Consider the following 26,804-nt stretch of genomic DNA (forward strand, 5'->3'; position numbering starts at 1 on the left):
TGGGTTTTTGCATAATTTAGCCAGGCTTGGGTGTTTTTCTTCATAAGAAATGGCTTCTGTCTTGCCACTCAACGCCATAGCCCAGACATATGAACAATACAGGAGATTGTCGTCACATGTACCACACAGCCAGTACTTGCCAGATAATCCTGCAGCTCCTTTAATATTGGTGTAGGCCTCTTGGCAGCCTCCCTGACCAGTTTTCTTCTCTTTTCATCAATTTTGGGGTGACGTCCAGTTCTTGGCAATGTCAGTCTTGTGCTATATTTTCTCCACTTGATGACTGTCTTCACTGTGTTCCATGGGATATCTAATGCCTTGGAAATTCTTCTGTACCCTTCTCCTGACTGATACCTTTTAACAAAGAGATCCCTCTGATGTGCTTTGGAAGCTCTCTGGGGACCGTGGCTTTTGCTGTAGGATGCGACTGAGAAAATGTCAGGAAAGACCTACTAGAACAGCTGAACTTTATTTGGGGTTAATCAGAGGCACTTTAATTCATGGCAGGTGTGTACAGACTTCTATTTAACATGAGTTTCAATGTGATTCTGAACACAGCTCCATTTATAAGAGTGTGTGCACACTTATGCAATCGCATTTTATTTTTTTTTATTTTTACTCCCCCCCACCCCCCCCCAAAAAAAAAAAAAAGATTGGTTTATTTTTCAATTGAGTTGTACAGTTTAGAGGTCACATTAAAGGTGGAAAAAGTTCTGAAATTATTTATCTTTGTCTCTTTTTTTACATCACAGAAACCTGACATTTCAACACTTTTATCCACTATAAGACAGCATTTTCTAGGTAAATGAGATGAGGGCTTAAAGTAGAATTATACGCAAACCTTTTTTTTTTCTTTCTGGAAGGAAGGGTTATAACCTTTGTAAGGCTTATTCTTGCCATCTTTTTACCTTCACCTCTTATCCCATAGCCAAAACAGGAAGTGAGAAGGAAAATCCTGCAAATTAAGGAAATTACATGGGGACCCCCAATGATTACTTTTCTGGAGCAACCCAAATTTTTGGATTTTCTTTTACTTTCAGTGATAATGGTAAAGAGTGAATCTCCCTAACAGGGACACAGACAGTAATGAAAAACAGACAGCCATTCTAATCCCTCTCCACTCTATCCAAAAAAAAAGTTTTGCCTTTAATCATACTTTAAGGACCACTGGAAATAAGGATAAGGCCAGTAGAAATAAAATAGAAGGGCAAGGATCCCAGGAATTTTCCCCACTTCCTTAAAGCTATACCAACAATGGACCTTCTAATTGCAAAAGAACTGCGATTGTGTTCCAAATAAATTAGGAGCAGCTTTTTTTTTTTTAATATGCTAACCTATATGGTGTAAAAGGATAAGTAGCAGGTAAGTAGAATGTAGTAATGCTGGCTTTAGCATACATTTATTGAATGTCTGAGTCGGTTTAGATTTTACCCTGGGGGGTAGATGTAGTGCACAGAGTTAGGTGTCCCAGGGTAACATGGGATACCAGCTCTTTTATTCTTCAGCCTTAGATCTCATTGTGAATCAGTCCCCTAAGATATCCACACCTCATACAGCCAAGGGCCAGGCTTAAACATATAGGAACATTGATCAGGACACCTCTCGGCTAACTGATGGCAGTCAGTGAATCAAATCACAAAATTGAACTGAAAGCATCAAAAGTGGGGAAAAGATAAACATGCCAAACTGACAGCAGATAGGAACGCTGCGGCGGCAATTCTCATGGTTAATATGCTCGGAAATTTTAACACTGTTGTTAGTGGATTTATGCTTTTAATCTTTTAATAAGGTAAAACAGTACTACGCTATGATCATCTCTTTCTTTATTGGAACGTATACCATCTTTATGCTGAGAGCCTTTTAGATTACCAAAAGAGGGAAGGAGCTAGATCCATCCATCCATCCATATTCCATGCCGATTTCGATCTTATTGCTGACCATCTTTGTGCTGAGAGCCTTGTAGATTACCAAAGAGGGAAGGAGCTAGATCCATCCATATTTCACGCTGATTTTGATCTTACTGCTGACCATCTTTGTGCTGAGAGCCTTGTACACTGCCTAAGAGGGAAGGAGCTAGATCCATCCATCCATATACCACGCTGATTTTGATCTTATTGCTGGGGAGAAGGGACTCAGGAGCGTCACCTGAATCCTATTTGAGAAGACATCACCAGCACTTTGCACTATAATATTATTGAAGGACTTTTGCTTGTTTGATTGCACTGGCACTTTATGTATTCAGGGCCGTTTGAAGGAATTTGGGGGCCCCAAGCAAAATGGACATGGAGGCCCCCCGACCCCCCGCACACACGCAAAGCCTTTTTTTTTTTTATCAGCTAAAAGGTATAATATATATATATATATATATATATATTTCCATGGTGTCCTGTGTGCGGGGGCTTGTCAGCGTCGCATACTGACGATCCCTGGCGGTTTCTGTTTGATTGTGAGTAGTTCTTGTAACATATGGCCTCTATGTGAAATCCAGCTCAACTCAATGGTCTCTCCTGTGAGGAATAATGTGTGTATTTGCATTATCCCACACAATTTTAATAAAAAATATGAAAAATATATGATTCATATATTTTTATTAAAATTGTGTGGGATAATGCAAATACACACATTATTCCTCAGAGGAGAGACCATTGAGTTGAGCTGGATCCCCCCATATACAGACACCCCCCCCCCATATACAGACATCCCTCCCCCTACATACAGACATCCCCCCCTATATACAGACATCCCTCCCCCCATATAAAGACATCCCCCCCATATACAGACATTCCCCCCCCCATATACAGACATCCCCCCCCCATATACAGACATCCCCCCCCATATACAGACATCCTCCCATATACAGACATCCCTCCCCCATATACAGACACCCCCCCCATATACAGACACCCCCCCCATATACAGACACCCCCCCAATATACTGACATCCCTCCCCCATATACAGACACCCCCCCCCCCCCATATACAGACATCCCCCCCCTCCTTGGCATAGATTGCAGAAGATGAAGCAGAAAAAAACCCGGGAACAGACCTTCACTGCAGAGCAGACACATGGGATGTGATGAGTTCCATTCACTTCCTGTACTTCTCTGTACCATGTGACCAAACAGTCACATGGTCTGTGACATCACCAGGGTCCTTCTACTGGGCAGGAACTAGCCACTACCAATGGAAATCCAGCGCTAGCCTGGGCCCCTCCTCCTCCTCTCACTAAAGCAGCAACGGCCACCGGTCCCCTCCCCACCTCACACAGAAGCAGCGCCGCCGCCGGGCCCCTCCCCTGCTCCCCTCCTCACACTGAATCAGCCCCGGGCCCCTCCCCTCCGTCCACTACTTATCGTCCGTCATATACACCATGTCCGGAGTGCCCGATTCAGTCCGCCGCTGTACATTTTATATCCAGGAGAAATAGATGACTGACAAAGTTGTTGTCTTGGGGCCCCAGGCCAGCTCGGGGCCCCAAGCAATTGCTTGGTTTGCCTGCCTTGTTGCGACGGGCCTGTATGTATTATTGATTGTATATACACGTTATGTAATATTCACATGTTTATTAATTTAAGGAAGCAGCGCTAATTTAAACTCTTTTTAAAAAACCACATCTACCATATAAAGCAAAATAATCTAGGCATTTAATCTGCCCAGGCCTCTTACCTTCTCAGCAGGTTTGGCTTCATCTTTGTTTTGGTCCACGTTTTCCTCCTCTTCATCTTCATATTGACCATTATTAAGCACCCAGGCTGCTGTCCTTTCCACTGGGGACATTGTGGCTGAGTCCACTGGAGACTGTACCTGCAAATCATAACAGTAGTAAAGAACAGATGTATTTGTTTCCCATATTTACATTTGGTCTACTCCTACTGATTAGAGATAAATCAGTCATAATAGACGTACGAGGTTCTTCAAAATTTTTCCACTTTTTTTTTTTAAACTCTAATAAAAATAAAAAAGTGCAGACACTTTTTGAAGACCCGTCGTATATAGGCTGCCATTGAGGATCTCTCCTTCTGAAAATGCTAGTTGCCTGGCTTACCTGCTGATGCTTTGTGTTACTGAGCTCTCGGTTACTCAGAAATATGGAACCAAGCATACCAGGGCAGCTTGAATTTTACGAATAAGGCCAAAAATGGCTGGTTATAAAAGGCCTTATATGTATTATCTATACTACTCCATTAATGCGAACATCACTTGCATGCATTTTAGGAGCAGGACATTGCATGTTTTAGATACATTTTCAAACATTAAACAAACATTGTGAATTACCCATTCCTTTACCCAAAGCTTATCCAGGTGATCAACTTTGGGTATATTCAACTGGATTAACTTTGGGTATAGGACTCTGAGCATATGGATGTTTTTTCTTTTGTTGAAAAAAGAGTCCATCTAGTTCAACCAACCTATGTAACGCCACTAAATGGGCTTTTTCAAGTCCATTCAACTGGATCATCTTTGAGTATAGGACGGTGTAAATTGAGGTTTTTTTTATTGTTCCTTTTTTTTTTTTTTTTTTTGACTGGTTGAACAAGATGGACTCATGCCTATTTTCACTCTAACTATGTAACGCCACTAAATGGACTTTTTTGAAGCTCATATAACTGGGTATATAGTGCCCTCTGGTCCTTTGACATAATATTTTGCAGGATATCGTACCCTTAGAACATCTAAGGAGGAATGTGTCCCCCAAAAATATGGCAATTAAGATCTATTATTCTAAATAAAAGTTTCTGTGTGTTACCTGTAGAAAAGCCTCTAGAGGGCGCTAATGCATAAACAGATCATCAAAAGCAATGCTAAATCTGAATTAACAATTGCAATCACACTGGAATTTTATATAGTTTTATGACCAAATGTTTGTCACTTATTACTGAATACTTGTGTTTATGATCTCAGCAAAAACAAAATACTGGATCGCCTTAGAAACTTAAAATAATGCAAACTTTTATTACATTAATATGAAGTACACAGGAAGAGATGGGAGCAGTAAAAATTAAAAGCATTACTTAAGCAGCAATAAATAGTGACTATGATGAGCGCAACATTTTCTAGACTTTCTTCATTCCATAGGTTTAATAGGATAATTACTCTTGCAAAATAACTAGTTCCTAAATGTTACCAAACCAATAAAAAAAAATAATAATTTTATAATACCGATCACTCACACAAACAATCAGCCTCACTGTCAGTAATAAACATATAAAGTAGAAAAGAAGAGCAGATAGCGTTCTTTAGCACCCTGCACAGAGAAGAGAGGAGACACACTGCAGATTTCTATACAGGGACAGGTTCATTACCATTACAGAGATGGATTCAGAATATTCTGCACAGAGAAGAGAGGAGACACACTGCAGATTTCTATACAGGGACAGGTTCATTTCTATACAGGGACAGGTTCATTACCATTACAGAGTTGGACTCAGAATATTCTGCACACAGAAGAGAGGAGACACACTGCAGATTTCTATACAGGGACAGGTTCATTACCATTACAGAGATGGATTCAGAATATTCTGCACAGAGAAGAGAGGAGACACACTGCAGATTTCCATACAGGGACAGGTTCATTTCTATACAGGGACAGGTTCATTACCATTACAGAGTTGGACTCAGAATATTCTGCACACAGAAGAGAGGAGACACACTGCAGATTTCTATACAGGGACAGGTTCATTTCTATACAGGGACAGGTTCATTACCATTACAGAGTTGGACTCAGAATATTCTGCACACAGAAGAGAGGAGACACACTGCAGATTTCCATACAGGGACAGGTTCATTACCATTACAGAGTTGGACTCAGAATATTCTGCACACAGAAGAGAGGAGACACACTGCAGATTTCTATACAGGGACAGGTTCATTACCATTACAGAGATGGATTCAGAATATTCTGCACAGAGAAGAGAGGAGACACACTGCAGATTTCCATACAGGGACAGGTTCATTTCTATACAGGGACAGGTTCATTACCATTACAGAGTTGGACTCAGAATATTCTGCACACAGAAGAGAGGAGACACACTGCAGATTTCTATACAGGGACAGGTTCATTACCATTACAGAGATGGATTCAGAATATTCTGCACAGAGAAGAGAGGAGACACACTGCAGATTTCTATACAGGGACAGGTTCATTACCATTACAGAGATGGATTCAGAATATTCTGCACAGAGAAGAGAGGAGACACACTGCAGATTTCTATACAGGGACAGGTTCATTACCATTACAGAGATGGACTCAGAATATTCTGTACAGAGGAGGAAGAGGCAGATGCAGCAGAATTCTACATGGGAAAAGTGGAAACAATATCGCAGAATTCAAGACGAAACAGATTTTAATAAATCTTTTTTTTTTTCAGGTCAAGACGTATTTGGTTAATAATGATTTAAGATTTAAAGACAAGCATACCAGGGGCAGCAATAAAAGTTAAATGAAGCATTAAGGAACACGTCTCCATCTCACACTTAGTTTAACATTTTCATATGACAATAACTATAGTCCAGTTTTTTTTTGCTGGAACACAATACAAGACTGCTCACCTGCTGTGTTTGCTGGCGATGAACGGCTCGTAGCTTTGGTACAGGACTCTCGCGGGAAGAGGTTGATTGTTGTCTGGACCGGTTCCCATTCTGAACAGGCTCCGCTAGCAGTGTGGCAGAAATTCCAGACATGCTGCCCGTGCTACGTATAGAGGCACTGTGTGGCAAAGACTGTGGGGCCTTAGCTCGAGCACCCAGAGCTGCTTGATCAGTCTTACGGATCTGGGCTTGCCCCGTGCTATTCTGACGCGGCAGGGCTATAGGAATGGGCCTTTCAGGCATGGTGTGCCGCCTGCTGAAGTCCTCACTATGTGTACTCCTTTTAGTGAAGTCTTCCATGCTGCTATTGCTGGGTCCACTAAGAATAAACTCCTCGCTGTTGCTCTGGCTCCGTGAGCTGGCAGTGCTTAAGTTTTCAAGGCTTGAGTCCACTGAAGCCTTGGGCATGGTGGGTGGAGGGTTATTGAGATGGTAAACAGGGTTTTGGAAAGACAGTGGCTGCAAGCTGTTCTGTTGACTCAAAGCTGGGTGTAAGGGTCTCCTGACCTGAGGAGCACTCTGTGGTGTGCTCTGGCTGTCTCGCAGTTGCTTTATGGTGGCTACATGTGCAATAGACAACTGGCTGCCAGTTAAACGCAAAGGCGGCTCCTGAACAACAGCGGAACGCTCATTGTGATTCACAGTAGAGTCCTGCAGGTCCATTAAGGACACACTACGTCCATTAGCAAGCACATTTTCTCTTTCATCTTTATCCGAGTAAGACATGCTTTGGGTAGAGGCCTGCTGGACAAGCAGTAGGGTCTTCCCCCTGAAGTAGTCTGGAGTTTCGATGGTTGGAGACTTTAGCTTAAGAAGGTCACTACAAGATAAGAAAATAAATTGCATGGTCACTTTGCTAAGCTTGAAAACTGTCAGAAGGAAAGTGAAAATTATCTACATTTTCATCCTAAAAACAGTTTATGATGGCATTATTTCAAGACCTGTTTTTTTTTTAATAACATAATAGGCTTACAAATTCTGGCATCTAATTTCTTTTGCTGGGTACTGCACAGCAACTAGCGTTTAGAAGTTTATATATAAAAAAAAAAAAAAAAAAAAAAAAACAGGCATTCACTAAAAAGGGACATTCAAGGGAAAATCTACAGGTTATATAGCTATTTGCACTGGTAAACAAAAAAAGAGGCTAAACTGTGTTCTAACTATCCAATGTATACATGAGCAACCTGGAATTAAAAATGTTTTTTTTGCATAGCAATTTTTTTTTTTTTTTTAAGTACTAAGGGAATTTGAACCCTTCCCCATATGCAATGTGATAGGTGACGTTGCTTTGCACAAAGCCCCATGCTGAGGGAATATAAATCTTTGAAACTGTGAGCAGCTGCTACCGGTTACGCGACAGCTCTGGTCTTCTTTAACATTTGCGAACTAATCACAGTGGTTCCAAATCATTACTATGATCACTATTGTCAGCTATGACATAGCCATCACATACAGGCTGCACTCGCAAAATATACCTTCAGCCTGCAGATGACACTTCAGACTGAAGATGACTATTTACGCTGGTTTACGAATAATATTAATGTCAAATGTAATTAAATTGTCATTATAGTATAATGTTTTAAATATAATAAAACCAAATTAAAATGTTTTTTTTTCCACACCTGCATTTTCCTGTAAAAAAAAACAACAAAGAGCGGGCTTTTTTTTATAAAAAAAAAAAAAAAAACACTGAAAATTTGCAAAACCATGTTAGGCTAAATGAGGAGGCTTTGCTGACCCTTGGTCACAAAAGGGTTAATAATCAAATGCTTTTGAAATGTATTGAAATCAATGCTATTTTTGAGTTGTTTGCTTTTAAAAACCTTTAACAATTATTTGAAGGGGGGCCGCTTTTTCTTCACTGATAAGTTATTTCTCTGACTCATTTACTTGTGTGCAATTTTCTACTTGAGTTATTGAGCTCTGTAAAAATGGTCTTTAATTAGTGGAGCCAGCATGAGTACAACTGTTAGGGCCCTTTCACACGGGCGCACCGTATGTCCGCAAATCATCCTATTTTTTTGTGGATGATCTGCGGACATAATGTAAGTCTATGGCATTGCGGATGTCAGCGGAATACCATCCGCTGACATCCGATTTTCTTCCTTTCAGTTCTGTTCCATTTTTTGGAACGGAACAGAACCCTATTTTTGTTCCGTTCAAAAAACGGAAAGGAAGGAAAATCGGATGTCAGCGGAAAAAAACGGATGGGATGATATGCGGGCATACGGAGCGGATGACACAAAGGTCATCCGCTCTGTGAAAAAAAAAAAAAGTCCCGCAGCGGAGCTTTCACACGGAGCGGCCGCGTGAAAGAGCCCTTACTGTCCAAAGTGAAACATCTCTGCTAGGTTGACCTATTTTAGAATGTTTTCCTGCTTTACTGGCTTAGAATATTGAAATAATGGGCAAAAAGGATAAATTTTACAGACTACTGTATTTTTGTTAATGATGGAAAACAAATGTGTTGCCAATAACCATAGAGTAAAAAAATGCCTCTATGTCCTGGCTACCTGTAGGCACAGGCCTTCTTTGCCAATTGGTAAAGCCAGCACTGATTTGAAGAAATTGCACACACAGTGAATGGGTTAGGCAACAGACTAAGCTAGAGATCAATAAAACAGAAACTTGCATGTAGGAGTTTGAAAAATCAGTTATTCAGTATGGTCATACTACAAATGAAAAATTAATTATACTTACTTGTCAGCGGGATCCTCAAAAATCTTCTGAAGTCCAGAAGAGAGGCTTCCACTTACATTTGGACTGGAGCTATGCTCACTGAACCGTCGTAACTGCTGCTGGATGGGAGTGGGATTGGTCAGAGATTTGGTGATGTCAGCAAGGATGCGCGGCAATGGTCCCAGTTTTTCCACGGTGGCCTGTAGGAAGGAATTTTCACCCTGATTGGATAATATGCGTGGAAACATCCGCCAAAGTGATGGGGAAGGCCAGGAGGGGTTCGGAGGGCAGGTGTTTTTTTATTTTTAAACATTTTTTTTTCATATGAGTGTGTGAGCGCATGGCATGAGCGTAGAGCCGAATTATCAACCACGATGTGACGGATGGAGGAAGACGGGGTGCAGCCAGGCATCGGGGTAGGAAAAGGGGGAAGGGGAGAAAAGGAAATAGAGAAGAAATTAGGATTGCTCAAAACCAGAAAGAAATTAATTCATGCTTAACATAACTAAAACTACGGCCATTCCAACTCAAAACGGACATGCAAAGCTATGTACTACAACAAAATGCAAAAAAGAAGAAGGAAAAGGATTGTGTGTGCAAACAGATATTACATGGGTTAAAGGGTAAACACAGCAGCATGCGCACATTTTAGACAAAGGAGGGAGGACAGGAAGGTAAACTATGTTAATAGAAGGAACAGGGATCCAAGGAATCAGCCAGGTGTTCTTTTTTTGGTCTGTTAGAGACACCATTGCCCATGATCTATGAAGGCAAGACATGTGTGGACTTTATGTAAACCAGGTGATCAGAAAAGGACACATCAACCAGTGAGGTAATGAGGGGGTTTAGACATCACAACATAGCTATAGCGACAGTACCGCATATCAGAAAACACAGCAAAAAATAGATCACTTGTTGGAAAATCCAGTACTGTCCACTTTAACACTCAACTTACCAATGTTTGCTAAGGAAAAGAATCTGGTTAATACATGCTGTAAATTCATATTTTTAACAGATTTTAGTATTATGGTGAAATGATTGTTAATTGTACCAATTGCCTATAAACAGTTCAGTCCATAGTAGCCGGCTTTGCTAACATAGATGAGTGTGTCTGTCCAGGGTCCTTATTCCCTGAAAGGCATGTCTGGTCCTCAGGCGGAAGTGACACTACTACCCTCAAATTCACCAATTCACATGATAGTGAACATTGAAAAGTTTATCCTAGTTTTACTTGTCAGGATCATAAGCTTTTTTTTTTTTTTGGCAAAAACCCAATATTTTTTACTTTCCGATATAGAATCTATCTAATAAAATAAATAAATAAATAAATAAATTCTTCTTAAATTTAGACCAATATGTATTCTGCTACATATATTTGGTAAAAGAAAATCCCAATAAGTGTATATTGATAATTTAGCACAAAAGTTTAAACGTTTGCAAACTGTGGTATATATACTTGAATTTTTATTTATTTTTTTATACTAATAATGGCGTTGATCAGCGACTTCTAGTGGGACTGCGATATCCCCGTGGACAATCTGACACTGAAAATTTGTGGGAGCCTCTGACACTAATACGGTGATCAGTGCTAAAAATATACACTGTCACTTTACGAATGACACTGGTTGGGAAGGGGGTTAAACATCTAAGGCGATCAAAGGCTTAAATGTGTGCCTCACCAGTGTTTTTGTGTTTACTATGTGGTACTTTTACTTAGGCCCCTTTCACACATGCTGTCCGTTTGTCAGTTTTTCATCCATCCGTTGACGGATGAAAAACAGACATCAATGTATCTTTATGTAAAAACGGATGACAAAGGAATGATCATCAGTTAACATCCGTTTTCATCCGCTTCCGTCAATGTCCGTTTTTTGAACGGATGAATGCCCTATTTTTCATCCATCAAAAAAACGGATCGGACGAAAAACGGATGACAACTGATGAAAAACGGATGACAACTGATGAAAAACGGAATGACAACTGATGAAAAACGGATGACAACTGATGAAAAACGGATAACAACTGACGAAAAACGGATAACAACTGACGAAAAACGGATGACAAATGGATGAAAAACTGATACATTTTGACGTGACTGAACTGATGAACTGAACGGACAGTGTGTGTGAAAGGGGCCTAAAGGATGTGCTGGATTTTATTCCCTGCTTTGCAGGAAAACAAAATCTAGCACATCACTGCTGACAGGACAGAGCTACGCCTTGTTTACATAGAGAGAGCTTTGTTTTGTCATTCTCCTTGCTGTTCAGTGGGTGCCAGCGGGCATCCATTGGTTGGCACCGGCTGATCCACTTCTGCTGTGACTAATCACAGCAAAAGCAGCGCGCACCCCCTACCCAGAAATGCATCATCACATCCAGCACAGAAGAGCCACTCTGCCACCTTATAACCATATTTTGTGGTCAGCAAGTGGTTTCATTGATATGCCTACCATTATTTGGCTTTTTAAATCAAACATTTAATAAAAATAAGACCGAAAATGCTTCTGTCTGTCTCTGATTTCAATAAATAAGAGGAAAAGTTTAAGACTTTAGATGAGGCATGTGACACAAAACTTTGAAAAAAGGTCAATACATAATGAAATATTTATTTTCCATGAATACATAACATAGCATTTTGCAGTTTGACCATACAAAGGTATTAACTGTTTTATAACTATATACACCAGTAATGTATTGCAATTCATATATGACATCATGGCACATTGCAGTATATAGTAATGTGAGCTAATAATACTCTGTGTCATAGTATATTTAAGACCTAAATCGCTCCTTAGGAAGTGGAGCGAATCCAAGAAACACGTTGAGCCCTTTTGGATGCATTCATGTCTTAAATATACTATAACATCGAGTATTATTGACTCACATTACCATATACTGCTATGTGCCATGATGTCATCTGTGTGTATGTGTATATATATATATATATATATATATATATATATATATATACAGTGGGTACAGAAAGTATTCAGACCCCCTTAAATTTTTCACTCTTTGTTATATTGCAGCCATTTGCTAAAATCATTTAGGTTCATTCTTCTTCCTCATGAATGTACACATAGCACCCCATACTGACAGAAAAACACAGAATTGTTGACATTGTTGCAGATTTATTAAAAAAGAAAAACTGAAATATCACATGGTTCAAAGTATTCAGACCCTTTGCTGTGACACTCATATATTTAACTCAGGTGCTTTCCATTTCTTCTGATCATCCTTGAGATGGTTCTACACCTTCATTTGAGTCCAGCTGTGTTTGATTATACTGATTGGACTTGATTAGGAAAGCCACACACCTGTCTATATAAGACCTTCCAGATCACAATGCATGTCAGAGCAAATGAGAATCATGAGGTCAAAGGAACTGCTTGTAGAGCTCAGAGACAGAATTGTGGCAAGGCACAGATCTGGCCAAGGTTACAAAAAGATTTCTGCTGCACTTAAGGTTCCTAAGAGCACAGTGGCCTCCATAATCCTCAAATGGAAGACGTTTGGGACGACCAGAACCCTTCCTAGAGCTGGCCGTCCGGCCAAACTGAGCTATCAGGGGAGAAGAGCCTTGGTGAGAGAGGTAAAGAAGAACCCAAAGATCACTGTGGCTGAGCTCCAGAGATGCAGTCAGGAGATGGGAGAAAGTTGTAGAAAGTCAGCCATCACTGCAGCCCTCCACCAGTCGGGGCTTTATGGCAGAGTGGCCCGACGGAAGCCTCTCCTCAGTGTAAGACACATGAAAGCCCACATGGAGTTTGCTAAAAAACACCTGAAGGACTCCAAGATGGTGAGAAATAAGATTCTCTGGTCTGATGAGACCAAAATAGAACTTTTTGGCCTTAATTCTAAGCGGTATGTGTGGAGAAAACCAGGCACTGCTCATCACCTGTCCAATACAGTCCCAACAGTGAAGCATGGTGGTGGCAGCATCATGCTGTGGGGGTGTTTTTCAGCTGCAGGGAAAGGACGACTGGTTGCAATCGAGGGAAAGATGAATGCGGCCAAGTACAGGGATATCCTGGACAAAAACCTTCTCCAGAGTGCTCTGGACCTCTGACTGGGCCGAAGGTTTACCTTCCAACAAGACAATGACCCTAAGCACACAGCTAAAATAACGAAGGAGTGGCTTCACAACAACTCCGTGACTGTTCTTGAATGGCCCAGCCAGAGCCCTGACTTAAACCCAATTGAGCATCTCTGGAGAGACCTAAAAATGGCTGTCCACCAACGTTTACCATCCAACCTGACAGAACTGGAGAGGATCTGCAAGGAGAAATGGCAGAGGATCCCCAAATCCAGGTGTGAAAGACTTGTTGCATCTTTCCCAAAAAGACTCCTGGCTGTATTAGATCAAAAGGGGGCTTCTACTAAATACTGAGCAAAGGGTCTGAATACTTAGGACCATGTGATATTTCAGTTTTTCTTTTTTAATAAATCTGCAACAATGTCAACAATTCTGTGTTTTTCTGTCAGTATGGGGTGCTATGTGTACATTCATGAGGAAGAAGAATGAACCTAAATGATTTTAGCAAATGGCTGCAATATAACAAAGAGTGAAAAATTTAAGGGGGTCTGAATACTTTCCGTACCCACTGTATATACACACACACACACATACATACATACATACACACACCAACGTATATACAAACTGCAATGTGCTATGTTATGTGTCCATGGAAAATAAATATGTCATTATGTATTGACCTTTTACCAAGTTTTGTGTCACAAGCCTCTTCTAAAGTCCCAAACTTTTCCTATTATTTCGAGATTTAGGTATGGAGAAGTGAAGCCACCTGATCATTCATTTTGTGTAGAAAGAAAAATCCCACTAACATCCTTTTTCATGACCTCCAGAGCTGCTTTGTATTAGTCCAGATTTGTCATGCTTTTCATTAAAAGGGAGCCTAGAATTGGAATAGTCTTTGGAATGTGTTACCTTATCTAACTGCGATACCACTTCCCATAGGAGACAATGTAGGACAGAAAGTTCCCGGCCAAGGTCGATGTAGCCTTCAAAGCCTGGAGTGTTCGAGATAGTGTCTGGATTGGAGATTTCTTGCAGGAAGCGTTTCATTCCTCCCCACTCATGCTCCAAAAAGTCATTCATGAAAGCCATGTATTCTTCCTTATTACCAAATCTGCATTAAAGGGCACAATAAACATACGTTACTACATAACGGAGAGATACAATTGTAAGGTATTTTATTGATGCCATCTGATATAAAATGACACAGGGGCAAACACTGGACTGTATTGTCCCAGTACAAGGAAGAAGCTGGACTTTTAAGGGGGGGCTGGCTTTTTTGTCTAGTTGGCTGTCCTGCCAGTTGAGTCCCTTTAACTTGGAGTGTCTTCATCTTTTAAATTTCAGTGAAACAGAGTTTGGTTTACCCACTCTCAGAAGCTCAACTGAAGCCTCACCCACACTGGATCATGGGTTCAGGGAATAGAATCATGTGACCAGAGCCTGCAGTCAGACCCAGAATAAAAGGTGACCAGTTCTATCTGTAGGGGATTTATACAGAACTAAAAAAAATGAGCTTTGCTCAACCAGGTCAAGAAACAGGTTTACTTTAATCCAGTACTACTCCCCGGAAAATACTTACTTTTTCCTTTGATCTCCTGCCACTACTCTCAGCACTGGAAAACAGAAGGAAATACCTGGTACTTCCAGGTATAAAGGAGCATGCAAATCACTGCATGTAAGAGCAATGGAACAGTCAGCATGGTCTCATGGAGAATGCATAAGCCCAAATTAGGCTACATCAGTGTTTCTCAAATCCGGTCCTCAGGGCCCACTAACAGGCCAGATTTCAAGTATTACCTTGGGGAGATGCAGACTAGAATACTGCAATCACTGAGCAGTAAATTATATCACCTGTGATGTATTTCAGTTTTCTTGCAAACCTGGCCTGTTAGTGTGCCCTGAGGACCGGAGTTGAGAAACACTGGGCTACATCAGTGACTTAAAGTTTACATGGCAAAAAAAAAAAAACAGCGGTGGAGTGAAAGGGAGAGAAGTATAGTCGGTTGGGGAGGGATACCTTAAAGTGAACCTGTTGCACCAAAAATACACTATATTGTCCAAAGTATTGGGGCACCTGCCTTTACATGCACATGAACTTTAATGGCATCCCAGTCTTAGTCTGTAGGTTTCAATATTGAGTTGGCCCACACTTTGCAGCTGTAACAGTTTCAACTCTTCTGGAAAGGCAGTCTACAAGATTTAGGAGTGTCTATGGGAATGTTTGGTCATTCTTCTAGAAGCGCATTTGTGAGGTCAGGCACTGATGTTGGAAAAGGTGGCCTGGCTCGCAGTCTTTTCTGCTCTAATTCATCCTAAAGGTCATCTTATTGGGTTGAGGTCAAGTTCCTCCACCCCAAAACATGCTTATCCATGTCTTTATGGACCTTGCTTCGTGCACTGGTCTAGATCATTTGGTGGAGGGGGGTTATGGTATGGGGTTATTTTTCAGGGGTTGGGCTTGGCCCCTTAGTTCCAGTGAAGGGAACTCTTAAGGTTTCAGCATACTAAGACATTTTGGACAATTTCATGTTCCCAACTTTGTGGGAACAGTTTGGGGATGGCCCCTTCCTGTTTCCACATGACTGCACACTAGTGCACAAAGAAAGTTCCAAAAAAACATGGATGAGAGAGTTTGGGGTGGAGGAACTTGACTGGTCTGCACAGAGTTCTGACCTCAACCAGATAGAACACTCCTGGGATGAAGTAGAGTCGTGCCTGACATCACAAATGCGCTTCTGGAAGAATGGTCAAACATTCCCATAGACACACTCCTAAACCTTAAGGACTACCTTCCCAGAAGATTTGAAGCTGTTATAGATGCAAAGGATGGGTCAACTCAATTGAATCCTATGAACGAAGACTGGGATGCCATTAAAGTTCACGTGCATGTAAAGGCAGGCGTCCCAATACTTTTGACAACAAAGTGTTCATACAGTGGATTTTCTCACTTTACCACTCTACAATATTTTTTTGGATAGGATTATGAATTCACCAATGGGTGTGGTTGTCTGGAAATGCTCTTTAATTCCAAATATACCTCAACCTTTTACGTATGTATGTAACTATGCATAATTATTATTTCCACAGCATATTTAGAAATAAATTCCTTGTTTACAGATCCCAACTAGAGGTCAATAATATCGATTAGCAAATGCCTAATAAAGTATCATTATAACCACTTACTTGGCAAAGTTGGCCAGATTCTGGATAACCTTTGCAATTAGAGTCAGAGTTCTGGAGGTGCGATCATCAGGGTATTCCTGCATGAGGCCAAAGAGACTAGGAGACATGATCGATGGGCACAGAAATCGGAGGAAGAGGGAGGCACTGATCAGTCTCTCACTGATATCCTGCTTCCCCCGGGAAATACACTGCTGTTTCCAAGAAGCGAACACCTCCTTCAGCTCCCGGGGGAAAACACTAACAAAATGCAAAAAGAGGTCAGTCAGTTATATGCCCTGCTACTGTACAGCTACACAACTTCACGGCACAAGGAATATTTACATTTTTTGAGAGGGGTAAATCAATAGTATGCCCTGCTACTGTACAGATATACATCTCTAACCAAAAATGGAGGATTCGATTTTTGGTAGATACTGAAGCGTGGAACCACTTGACCACTGATTCTAGTGGGGATATCTCTGCGCTGAATTCCCTGGCCTGTACACCAGCAGATAGCAGCCATTGTACAGGGAAAAAGGAAACACTCAAACATAAGACGGAACTCCAAGGTAGGCCAGAACGGGCCTGAGGATGGGAGATCAATAGAGCCTCTAAAGGAAGCTAGAGGATTACTGGCCTCACTGCACTCAACCCATAACTCGAATATCACTTGGGTGATTCTTAAAGTGCCTCTGTACTTCGTCACAATTAAAGATAGAGAAGCACTTTTGGAAACAGGCTCTTATTTAGCTCAAGGCCACTTATTTTTTGTGAGTGTGTGTTTTTCTTTTAAACAGGTACTTCTATGTACTAAACATTTACCCCATGATGGAGTGAAGAAAAGGGACTTTAAATGTACCTAATAGAACAACACATTTTCATTACTCAAAAAACGAATACAAACTATAGATGTAACCAACATTTAGTCAGTTAAGTCATATCGTGAAACGCATTGACAATGCGCTAAATGTGGATTACATATCTGGAATATAGTATAATGTATTTTAATGACACAAAGGTGTTTTTTAAAAAAATAATTAAAATTTGTTTTTATTTGTACATTCTTTCTGTGAAGGTTTAGAGTCCCATTCCTTTCTTCACCCTATGATGGGGTAAATACCTAAAAAGCAAAGAACCCACCTTTTGGTATAGAAGTACTTCCATGTACTAGTTATTATATAACATTTGCCTCTACCTTTTACAATTTAGTCGTTGGTCCCTAAGCAGCCAACTGCCAGGCCTGTATGATGTCAAATGAGAGCTAGTCAATTGCAGTTATCAAATTTTTAGAACATTAGGTGCTGTATAAAGTAGGTGCTGCAAAGGAATTCTGGTGGGTGGTGTCATTAGAAAGCAAGAAAAATTTAGTGCTGCCCTACTTTTCCAAACAGTGATAGAGTACAAAGGGAGAAATTTGAAGCAGTTATGCATAGTAACCAATCTGCTTCTAGCTTATGTTCCCCCCCCCCTTTAAAATAATCACACTTTGTTTCTTTGCAGCCTGGAATGAAGACAGACACAGTTTTTTTTTAAATCAGGCTGTATTTACTCAGTGCAACCTATAACATCCAAGCGAAAGATAACCACCAACACTTCAGAAAAAATGTAAAAAATTAAAAAACAGAATCAGTGAGTTGAAAAAAGGATTACCCCCATGTGTCAGTATTTTGTTGAACCAGCTTTTGTTTTAATCACAGCCTTTAGCCTGTTGGGATATGTCTCTACTAACTTTGCAGAACTACTCAAGTTCAGTTAAATTTGATGGTGACCGTTTGTGGACTGCAGTCTAAGTCATTGCACATATTTTCAATGGTGTTTAAGACTGGGCTCTGACTAGGCCATGCAAGGACATTCACATTTTTCTCCTTTACCACCACATGGTCATTTTGTGCTGTGTGCTTTGGGTCATTGCCATGTTGGAAGGTAAACCTTCTTCCCATTGACAACTTTCTGTCAGGGGGCAGCAGATTTTTCTCAAGAATTTCATGGTATTTTGCACCATCTATTTTTCCTTCTATCCTGACAAGTGCTCCAGTCCCGGCTGCAGAGAAACATCCCCATAACAGGATATTACCACCTCCATGTTTTACTGTAGGAAAGGTGTTATTTAGATAATGAGCAGTATTGGATTTCTGCCAGACATACAGTGGGTACGGAAAGTATTCAGATCCCCTTAAATTTTTCACTCTTTGTTATATTACAGCCATTTGCTAAAATCATTTAAGTTCATTCTTCTTCCTCATGAATGTACACATAGCACCCCATACTGACAGAAAAACACAGAATTGTTGACATTGTTGCAGATTTATTAAAAAAAGAAAAACTGAAATATCACATGGTCCTAAGTATTCAGACCCTTTGCTGTGACACTCATATATTTAACTCAGGTGCTTTCCATTTCTTCTGATCATCCTTGAGATGGTTCTATACCTTCATTTGAGTCCAGCTGTGTTTGATTATACTGATTGAACTTGATTAGGAAAGCCACAAACCTGTCTATATAAGACCTTCCAGATCACAATGCATGTCAGAGCAAATGAGAATCATGAGGTCAAAGGAACTGCCTGAAGAGACAGAATTGTGGCAAGGCACAGATCTGGCCAAGGTTACAAAAAGATTTCTGCTGCACTTAAGGTTCCTAAGAGCACAGTGGCCTCCATAATCCTCAAATGGAAGACGTTTGGGATGACCAGAACCCTTCCTAGAGCTGGCCGTCCGGCCAAACTGAGCTATCGGGGGAGAAAAGCCTTGGTGAGAGAGGTAAAGAAGAACCCAAAGATCACTGTGGCTGAGCTCCAGAGATGCAGTCAGGAGATGGGAGAAAGTTGTAGAAAGTCAACCATCACTGCAGCCCTCCACCAGTCGGGGCTTTATGGCAGAGTGGCCCGACGGAAGCCTCTCCTCTGTGTAAGACACATGAAAGCCCGCATGGAGTTTGCTAAAAAACACCTGAAGGACTCCAAGATGGTGAGAAATAAGATTCTCTGGTCTGATGAGACCAAAATAGAACTTTTTGCCCTTAATTCTAAGCGGTATGTGTGGAGAAAACCAGGCACTGCTCATCACCTGTCCAATACAGTTCCAACAGTGAAGCATGGTGGTGGCAGCATCATGCTGTGGGGGTGTTTTTCAGCTGCAGGGACAGGACGACTGGTTGCAATCGAGGGAAAGATGAATGCGGCCAAGTACAGGGATATCCTGGACAAAAACCTTCTCCAGAGTGCTCTGGACCTCAGACTGGGCCGAAGGTTTACCTTCCAACAAGACAATGACCCTAAGCACACAGCTAAAATAACGAAGGAGTGGCTTCACAACAACTCCGTGACTGTTCTTGAATGGCCCAGCCAGAGCCCTGACTTAAACCCAATTGGGCATCTCTGGAGAGACCTAAAAATAGCTGTCCACCAACGTTTACCATCCAACCTGACAGAACTGGAGAGGATCTGCAAGGAGGAATGGCAGAGGATCCCCAAATCCAGGTGTGAAAGACTTGTTGCATCTTTCCCAAAAAGACTCCTGGCTGTATTAGATCAAAAGGGGGCTTCTACTAAATACTGAGCAAAGGGTCTGAATACTTAGGACCATGTGATATTTCAGTTTTTCTTTTTTAATAAATCTGCAACAATGTCAACAATTCTGTGTTTTTCTGTCAGTATGGGGTGCTATGTGTACATTCATGAGGAAGAAGAATGAACTTAAATGATTTTAGCAAATGGCTGCAATATAACAAAGAGTGAAAAATTTAAGGGGGTCTGAATACTTTCCGCACCCACTGTATTGTTTGGTGTTGGAAGGGGTACTAAAAAGTCTTGTTTTTTTAGTTAAAAATAACAAACATGTTATACTTAGCTGCTCTGTGCAGTGGTTTTGCACAGAGCAGCCCAGATCCTCTTCTCGGGTCCCTCCCTCCTGTTGAGTGCCCCCACAGCAAGCAGCTATGGGGGCATCTGTACCGAAGCTCCCGGTGTCCATTCAAACACTGAGCCACGGCCTGGCCCGACACTTTTCTTTCCTCATTGGCTCACTGACTTTGATTGACAGCAACAGGAGCCAATGGCGCTGAACTGCTGTCCCAGCAAATGAGGAGGGAAGTCCCAGACAGCCGAGTCTCTGATGCAACATCGCTGGATCTGGAGGGACCTTAGGTAAGTATTAGAGGGGCTGCTGCACATAGGTGTTTTTTTTTTATCTTAATGCATAGAATGCATCAAGATAAAAACCTTCTGCCTTTACAACCACATTCAAGACAAAAAATTAAATCTTAGTCTAACCATAACACCGTTTTCCATGTGGCCTCAGAATCTTCTAGGTGCATTTTGGCAAAGCTCAATCCTGACTGCAGGTGACCTTACTTGAGGAGTGTCTTTTTTTTGGCAACCTTCCCTATACAAGTCACATTTCACATGCACACAATGACCACTCTGTCATAAATTCCTGCAACGACTTATGAGTGCTGTAGGCCTCATGGTAGCCTCTCTTACCAGTTTCCTCTGGTCTCTTTAATCCAGTTTAAAGTGACTTGCTCCTGATCCAGGGTCTGTGTTGTAACAAATACCTACCACTTCTTAATAACAGACTGCGCTTCTAGGCTTTATTAAAGCCTTTGAAATTTCTATCCATCTCCTGACTTGTGCCTGTCCACACTTATCTGGGTGACAGTGCTTTACCACCCATAGTTGATTGTTTGCTTCAGTTGCACTACCTGGGACTGAAATTCTCCAGGAAAGCATTGTTCATTCTGAGCTAATCAAAATGACCACAGCTGATGACAGCTGAAAGTCAAATGGCTTTGTGTGCTATTGAGAAGGTGATAAGTAATACCTTATTGCGTTTACAAGTCATTTTTAGGAGGGGGTGATCCTTTTCCTAACTCCAAGATCCTGTTTTTGAATTTTTTAAATGTATTTCTGACATCTTGGTGTTATATCTTTCCCTTGGATGTTCCAACGTGGTAATGACCCCAAGCACACAGCACAAAATGACCACACAGTGGTTAAAGGAGAAAAAGGTGAATGTCCTTGAATGGCCTAGTCAGAGCCCAGACTTAAACACCATTGAAAATATGTGGAATGACTTAGACTGCAGTCCACAAACTACTGTCACCATCAAATTTAACTGAACTTGAGTAGCTCTGCAAAGTTAGTAGATACATATCCCAACAGGCTAAAGGCTGTGATTAAAACAAAAGCTGGTTCAACAAAACACTGACACATGGGGGTAATCCTTCTTTCAACTTCGTGATTCTGTTTTTGAATTTTTAAAAAAAAAATTCTGACGTGTTGGTGTTATAGGTTTTGCTTGAATGTTATAAGTTGCACAGCGCGATAAAACAAAAACTGTGTGTCTTCATTTCAGGCTGCAAAGCAACAAAGTGTGATTTTAAACAGGGTGATTATTTTCTATACCAACTGTCTATTGCTATAGAAAATACTCCTACCGGAATATCTTCCAGTGTTTCGACTTCTAGAAATACAAAAAATGCCGCAATTAATTTTCCACAGAAGAACCCTCGCCCTGAGCAATTTAAACATGGTTTGATCTGATGTTGATTACTCACGGATTAACAAATTAGTCTAATAACAGCCCTTTGCATCTTCAACCCATATTTATCTCTAGTTATCAATCTGTATTTTATACTGCTACTAATACAGTTTATTTTGTTCAGTAATTAAGCCAACATTTTATGTTCCCTCTGCTCATCATATATAAAAAAAATTATACTTTTGCTCATGTCTAACACTTTTTCTTTTAAATGAAACGGTTTGTCAAAACACGGCATGTCAGACTGCATTTGTGTGGCTCTCATATTGAGAATTGGAGAAGTAAACATTTCATACAAGGGGGCTTTGTGTGCTGAAAACAGATCAGTTCATTGTGCGGTAAAACAAAGATCACATTCAGGCTGACATAAAAAACATTGACACCATTATAATATGGTACTATGACAATGTGACTTGGCCTGGCAAACTGTCAAAACAACATTTCTTCCAGCAGTCCGTTATGTTCTTCACATCCTCAATCTGTGCTACTTCAGCTGCCATGGAGCCGTTACTCGGCATTCTTTAAGATGACTGCTGGTAGTGCACATTAGAAACCCTTAAAATACACATTTAAATCCACAAAAGTAACATCAATTGTTCTTTTTTCAATTGGGCTGTTTTCCAGTACAAAGAAAAATAGAAAAATTCGAACACTTTGCTTTTTAACTATTACACTCTGCATACATAACATTGCAGAGATGTATTCATATTCAGATGGTTTAAAAAATATATCTTTGCCACTTTAAATGAAAAATAAAAGAGCAAAGGACCCAAGCAGTCATGGTTTACAGGGACAGTTATCTGCAGTGCTCATCGACAATTGGGGTGAAGCCTCAAAATGTGTCACCCCAACATTTGGAAGAGGTCCTGGAGAGCAGAGCAGGTTACTGCTCACCCCTGCTGCTAGCCATGTAGGGGTGTATCCTCCATTGTATGGGCTTTTTTTTTCTTGTACATTTCAGTGTCACATTTAAAGCCAAATGATGCACAGCTGTATGGACAAATTGCTGTGTATTTTCAGTGACTATAGCTTCCGATTTCATATTAAATTTTATCATTTTTTTTGCTTGTTATTCCATATGTCAGAAAGCACAACTTGAATTAATATTGAGCAACTGTTGTCACTGTGTACCAGAGCCGGGACAAGGGGTGGGCAGGAGGGACGGCTGCCCTGGGGGCAATGGTTTATGGCAGGGATGTGGGCGCCCTGACCCTAACGGAAGGGGGGGCAGAGTTTGGCATCTTTGCCCTGGGCACTGGATGGCCTTGTCTCGGCACTGCTGTGTACATGGAATTGTGTGTCCAAGCGGACTCACACAGATGTTCTGTAGTGTGCAGAGAGAAGTGGTAACAAGTGTAGCAGAGGCAGGGAACACATGAATTTATCAGCTCACTAGATTTCTGGCAGGACCAACACATCATTGTTTGCATTTATAAGGCATGTATACAAAATGCTTTGAATGGTAAATTTAAAAGACCAAGAGAGAGCAAATAAGGACATTGTTAGGGTGTACACACACTGTCATATTTAAATAGATCAACATTAACATATGAAATTGAGGCCGGTCATAAGATGAATTTTGGAATTAGATATTTGAAAAAAAGAAAAAGGTATTTAAATGATCATAAAAGCGGATTTAAAATATCTCCAGGCTGATATAAAAGACACAAATTATTGCAGCTTTGTAATTTTTAAATGCAAAGGCAATATAAGTCCCTGAATTTGACTTGAAGTGAATTTATCAGCCTTTTCCACTCTATAGTACAGCAGAGCTGGGAGAAGAGGAACAGGACAAGGAAAATGCCGACAGAAGCAGTGCGGCACAGATGAACTCATCATAAGTCTGCTGCTTCTTCCGTCACTGTGCAGTCACAAAGTGGGGGGGGAGACCTGTGAGTGAAAGTGAAACTGCAGCAGAGAAAGATCTGGTCCCCCTCTCCTTCAAAACAGGGCAGTCTTGTGTGGCAGAGCTTCATAAATCTCAGGACTGGATGGACAGAAATAGAACTCCTTTGGCAGTTAAAAAAACAATATATATCATATGTGTGTCTTAGCTATTTGCAGGGAGTCCTACTTTAAATACCAGCAAATGAATGTCAGGAACACAATTTGTGATTGTTTGTTACAACATTCATAATTGTTGCGTACTTTGTACCAAGTATCTTATAGACTGTAATTGCCTTCTATCCAAAATGATCATTTGTACAGATAAAAGTTCTCACAAATAATTGCTGGCATTGATTAAAATTATTTTCTGTTTATTATGTAAACTGATTTTATTGTGCCAATATTTAAGAAATGTAATTTGCTTTTGTTAAATACCACTGGAATATACAAAGAATATTTGCTGAATTCTCCTTAATTGGCCAATCTACAGCCAGCCTGGAAAAAGCACTATGGATTGCCCTTAAGGCCCCATTCACACTTATGAGACCTAAAAGTCGCACAATTTTACCGCAATTTTTTTGCCGTGATTTTGACTAGACTTGAAGCAATGCCTATGTCCATATACCTCAAAATGCAATAAAATCGGCCCAAAGTAGCGCAGGGACTACTTTCAAGACGTTGCGACTTGAAGTCGCACAGATATGAACGGTACTCATTGGAAATCATGGAATATGACTCGTCATGCGAATTTGCAGTTCCAAGTCTTAGGACAAGTCGCACAAGTGTGAAAGGGGCCTTAGACAATTTCAATAGATTATGTTTGGCAAGACAGATCTCTGATTTGTAACAAAGCTGTGAAATGCCTTATTCTGCAGACCAAAGGCTTACTCACCAGTAAGAATTAATGATTTTACAGAAAGCCAGCTCACAGCACATCTTTAAGTTACTCTGATGCTCGGCAAGTTCGTTAGAAGAACATTTACTGGGATCAACCTCACAGTTTTCGTCTGACTCATACAGGGCCTTGATAAATTCCCCTGGAGGAAAACAAAGATTGAAAAGCTCAGTGAGATATAAAAAGAAGAGAGCTCTCTACGTAGAAAGCAATAATATTCAAAAGCAGATGAGAATCATATTAAAAATAATACAATATAGGAATTTTTACATTAATCTTGCTAAAATTTGGAAAAGAAAAAAAACTTACCTAGAGCGTCATGCAGGTATTTTTGCCCAACTAACTTCAAATATTCTTCAATGGCTTTTGTAGCCAGTGTATTTTCCCTGAAGATTAGGACATCATGGTCACCACATCTGTCCACCTCTGACATCACCAGATCAGTTAGAAAGTCCTGAGAAAAACATAATAAAGATGCTAAGAATTGGGGGGTGCTGTGCATGGCTCTATGTAGAGATACCCCAATAAAACATCAACTTTTTATACCAAATACGCAGAAACCAATGAAAGAAAAATAAAATAAAGATTATCCACTACAGGCAGTGTTCTTCCGCCACCTCAATCTGACACATGCCTTGAATAAAGAGTCACCTCCACAATTATCACTGCAGTGACTAATGGACTAGCTGTTATTACAAGCATATAATCAATCTGTCCTCAAACTGCATTATTTCCAAAGTTAGAAACCTTCCCTATTAAAATTAATGGGGTGCAGATGTGACACACAACTGTGCAAAACAGAATATGCACACAAGACAATCATAGTTTTGCTGACTTTATTTGATATCTGATTTCTTGATCGACTCCGATGTCTAAGCCTAGTACACATGGGTCGAATCTCAGCCGGTTTAATAAAAACTTGCTGGCATTCAGCACATGTGTATGGTAGCTGTTCAGCTAGCTTTTGTCGAAGGCTCAAGACTAAAAAAATGTCCCCCTCTCCCAATCAGTCCTCTCTGCCAATGACTAAGAGAGCGGACCAGAATGTTCTGGCAGGTGGGGCGTCCCCCTGCCAGAACACATAGTACTGCATTGGAAATCGCTGTACCAACATCAGATTGTTAGTACAGCCACTCTGACCTGAGCTGTCAGTTAGGCTTTTAGTACTATATTTCACACATTTGCAATTATTTATTTCTGTGTTTAAGGGTGGATCATTTTACAAATACAGTATAACCATTAGCTTAGAAGCGGGTTTTAGGTTTTCTTTGCTGGCCTGTAAGGCTGCATTCTGGGTAATTTATTTTAAAGCAGAGTTCCGGCCCAAAAATACCTTTTTTAATTAACAATACCCCTTTAATAATAATACATAGCGATGTACATGACCACTATTATCATATCTATAACTAGTACAGTAATTTACTTTTAAAAACGTTAGTAGAGCGCGGCCATCTCCATTGTGGGCATCTGAAGCCGCTGCGTCCTTCTTCCTGATTCCAGTGCAAGCTGGCTACCCAGAATGCAGCTGGTAATCTCGCGCATGCGCTGAAGATTGCGATCTCCAATAGAGAGGAGTGGCCGGCAATGCCCATTGCCTCCTGGGATTGATGACAAACATCTCCCAGGACGCAATGCAAAGCCGGAAGTGACATCCGGGGCCACGGCTACAGAAGGAGGAAGTATTACCAACTATACTTAAACATAAGGTAAGTGACCCCAAAACAAAAATTCTTATTGCCCAATTCTTATTTAACATATCTATCACTGCTGGAATAACTAAAGTTTAAAATTAGGGTGGAACTCTGCTTTAAGGGCTAAGCTGCCCTTTTCCCACACATACTTTACTTACTAGTCATAAATGGATGGGCTGCTTGCACTTTTTCTCCATTTTGTGTTCGCTACATACCTGTACACAACTGTTCTTCAACCTCTCTGGCTCAATAATGAGTAATTGTACATTTAGGAAGGGCTGGGTTGGGGTGACTTTGCTCTCAATGTAATCATAGAAACC

The 26,804-nt window shown here is 40.7% G+C and overlaps 1 protein-coding gene across 7 annotated transcripts in view; it reads right to left on the bottom strand.

Annotated features, from left to right (window-relative positions):
- The window catches only part of RASAL2 (RAS protein activator like 2), a 580,981-nt gene that overhangs the window by 16,778 nt on the left and 537,399 nt on the right, over positions 1 to 26,804 (bottom strand). For 6 of the 7 annotated variants that reach the window (XM_082265231.1, XM_082265229.1, XM_082265235.1 and 3 more), the window contains 7 exons: positions 25,103 to 25,247; positions 24,791 to 24,935; positions 16,492 to 16,728; positions 14,218 to 14,419; positions 9,289 to 9,488; positions 6,550 to 7,408; positions 3,667 to 3,804 (listed from right to left, as the gene is read on the bottom strand). In XM_082265231.1, the coding sequence (XP_082121357.1) occupies positions 3,667 to 3,804; positions 6,550 to 7,408; positions 9,289 to 9,488; positions 14,218 to 14,419; positions 16,492 to 16,728; positions 24,791 to 24,935; positions 25,103 to 25,247 (1,926 nt within the window). The remainder of the gene's footprint in view (positions 1 to 3,666; positions 3,805 to 6,549; positions 7,409 to 9,288; positions 9,489 to 14,217; positions 14,420 to 16,491; positions 16,729 to 24,790; positions 24,936 to 25,102; positions 25,248 to 26,804) is intronic. The other variant, XM_082265230.1, reaches the window with a different exon arrangement.

This window comes from Pelophylax lessonae, assembly GCF_965119305.1.
Source record: "Pelophylax lessonae genome assembly, chromosome: 8".
NCBI lineage: Eukaryota > Metazoa > Chordata > Amphibia > Anura > Ranidae > Pelophylax > Pelophylax lessonae.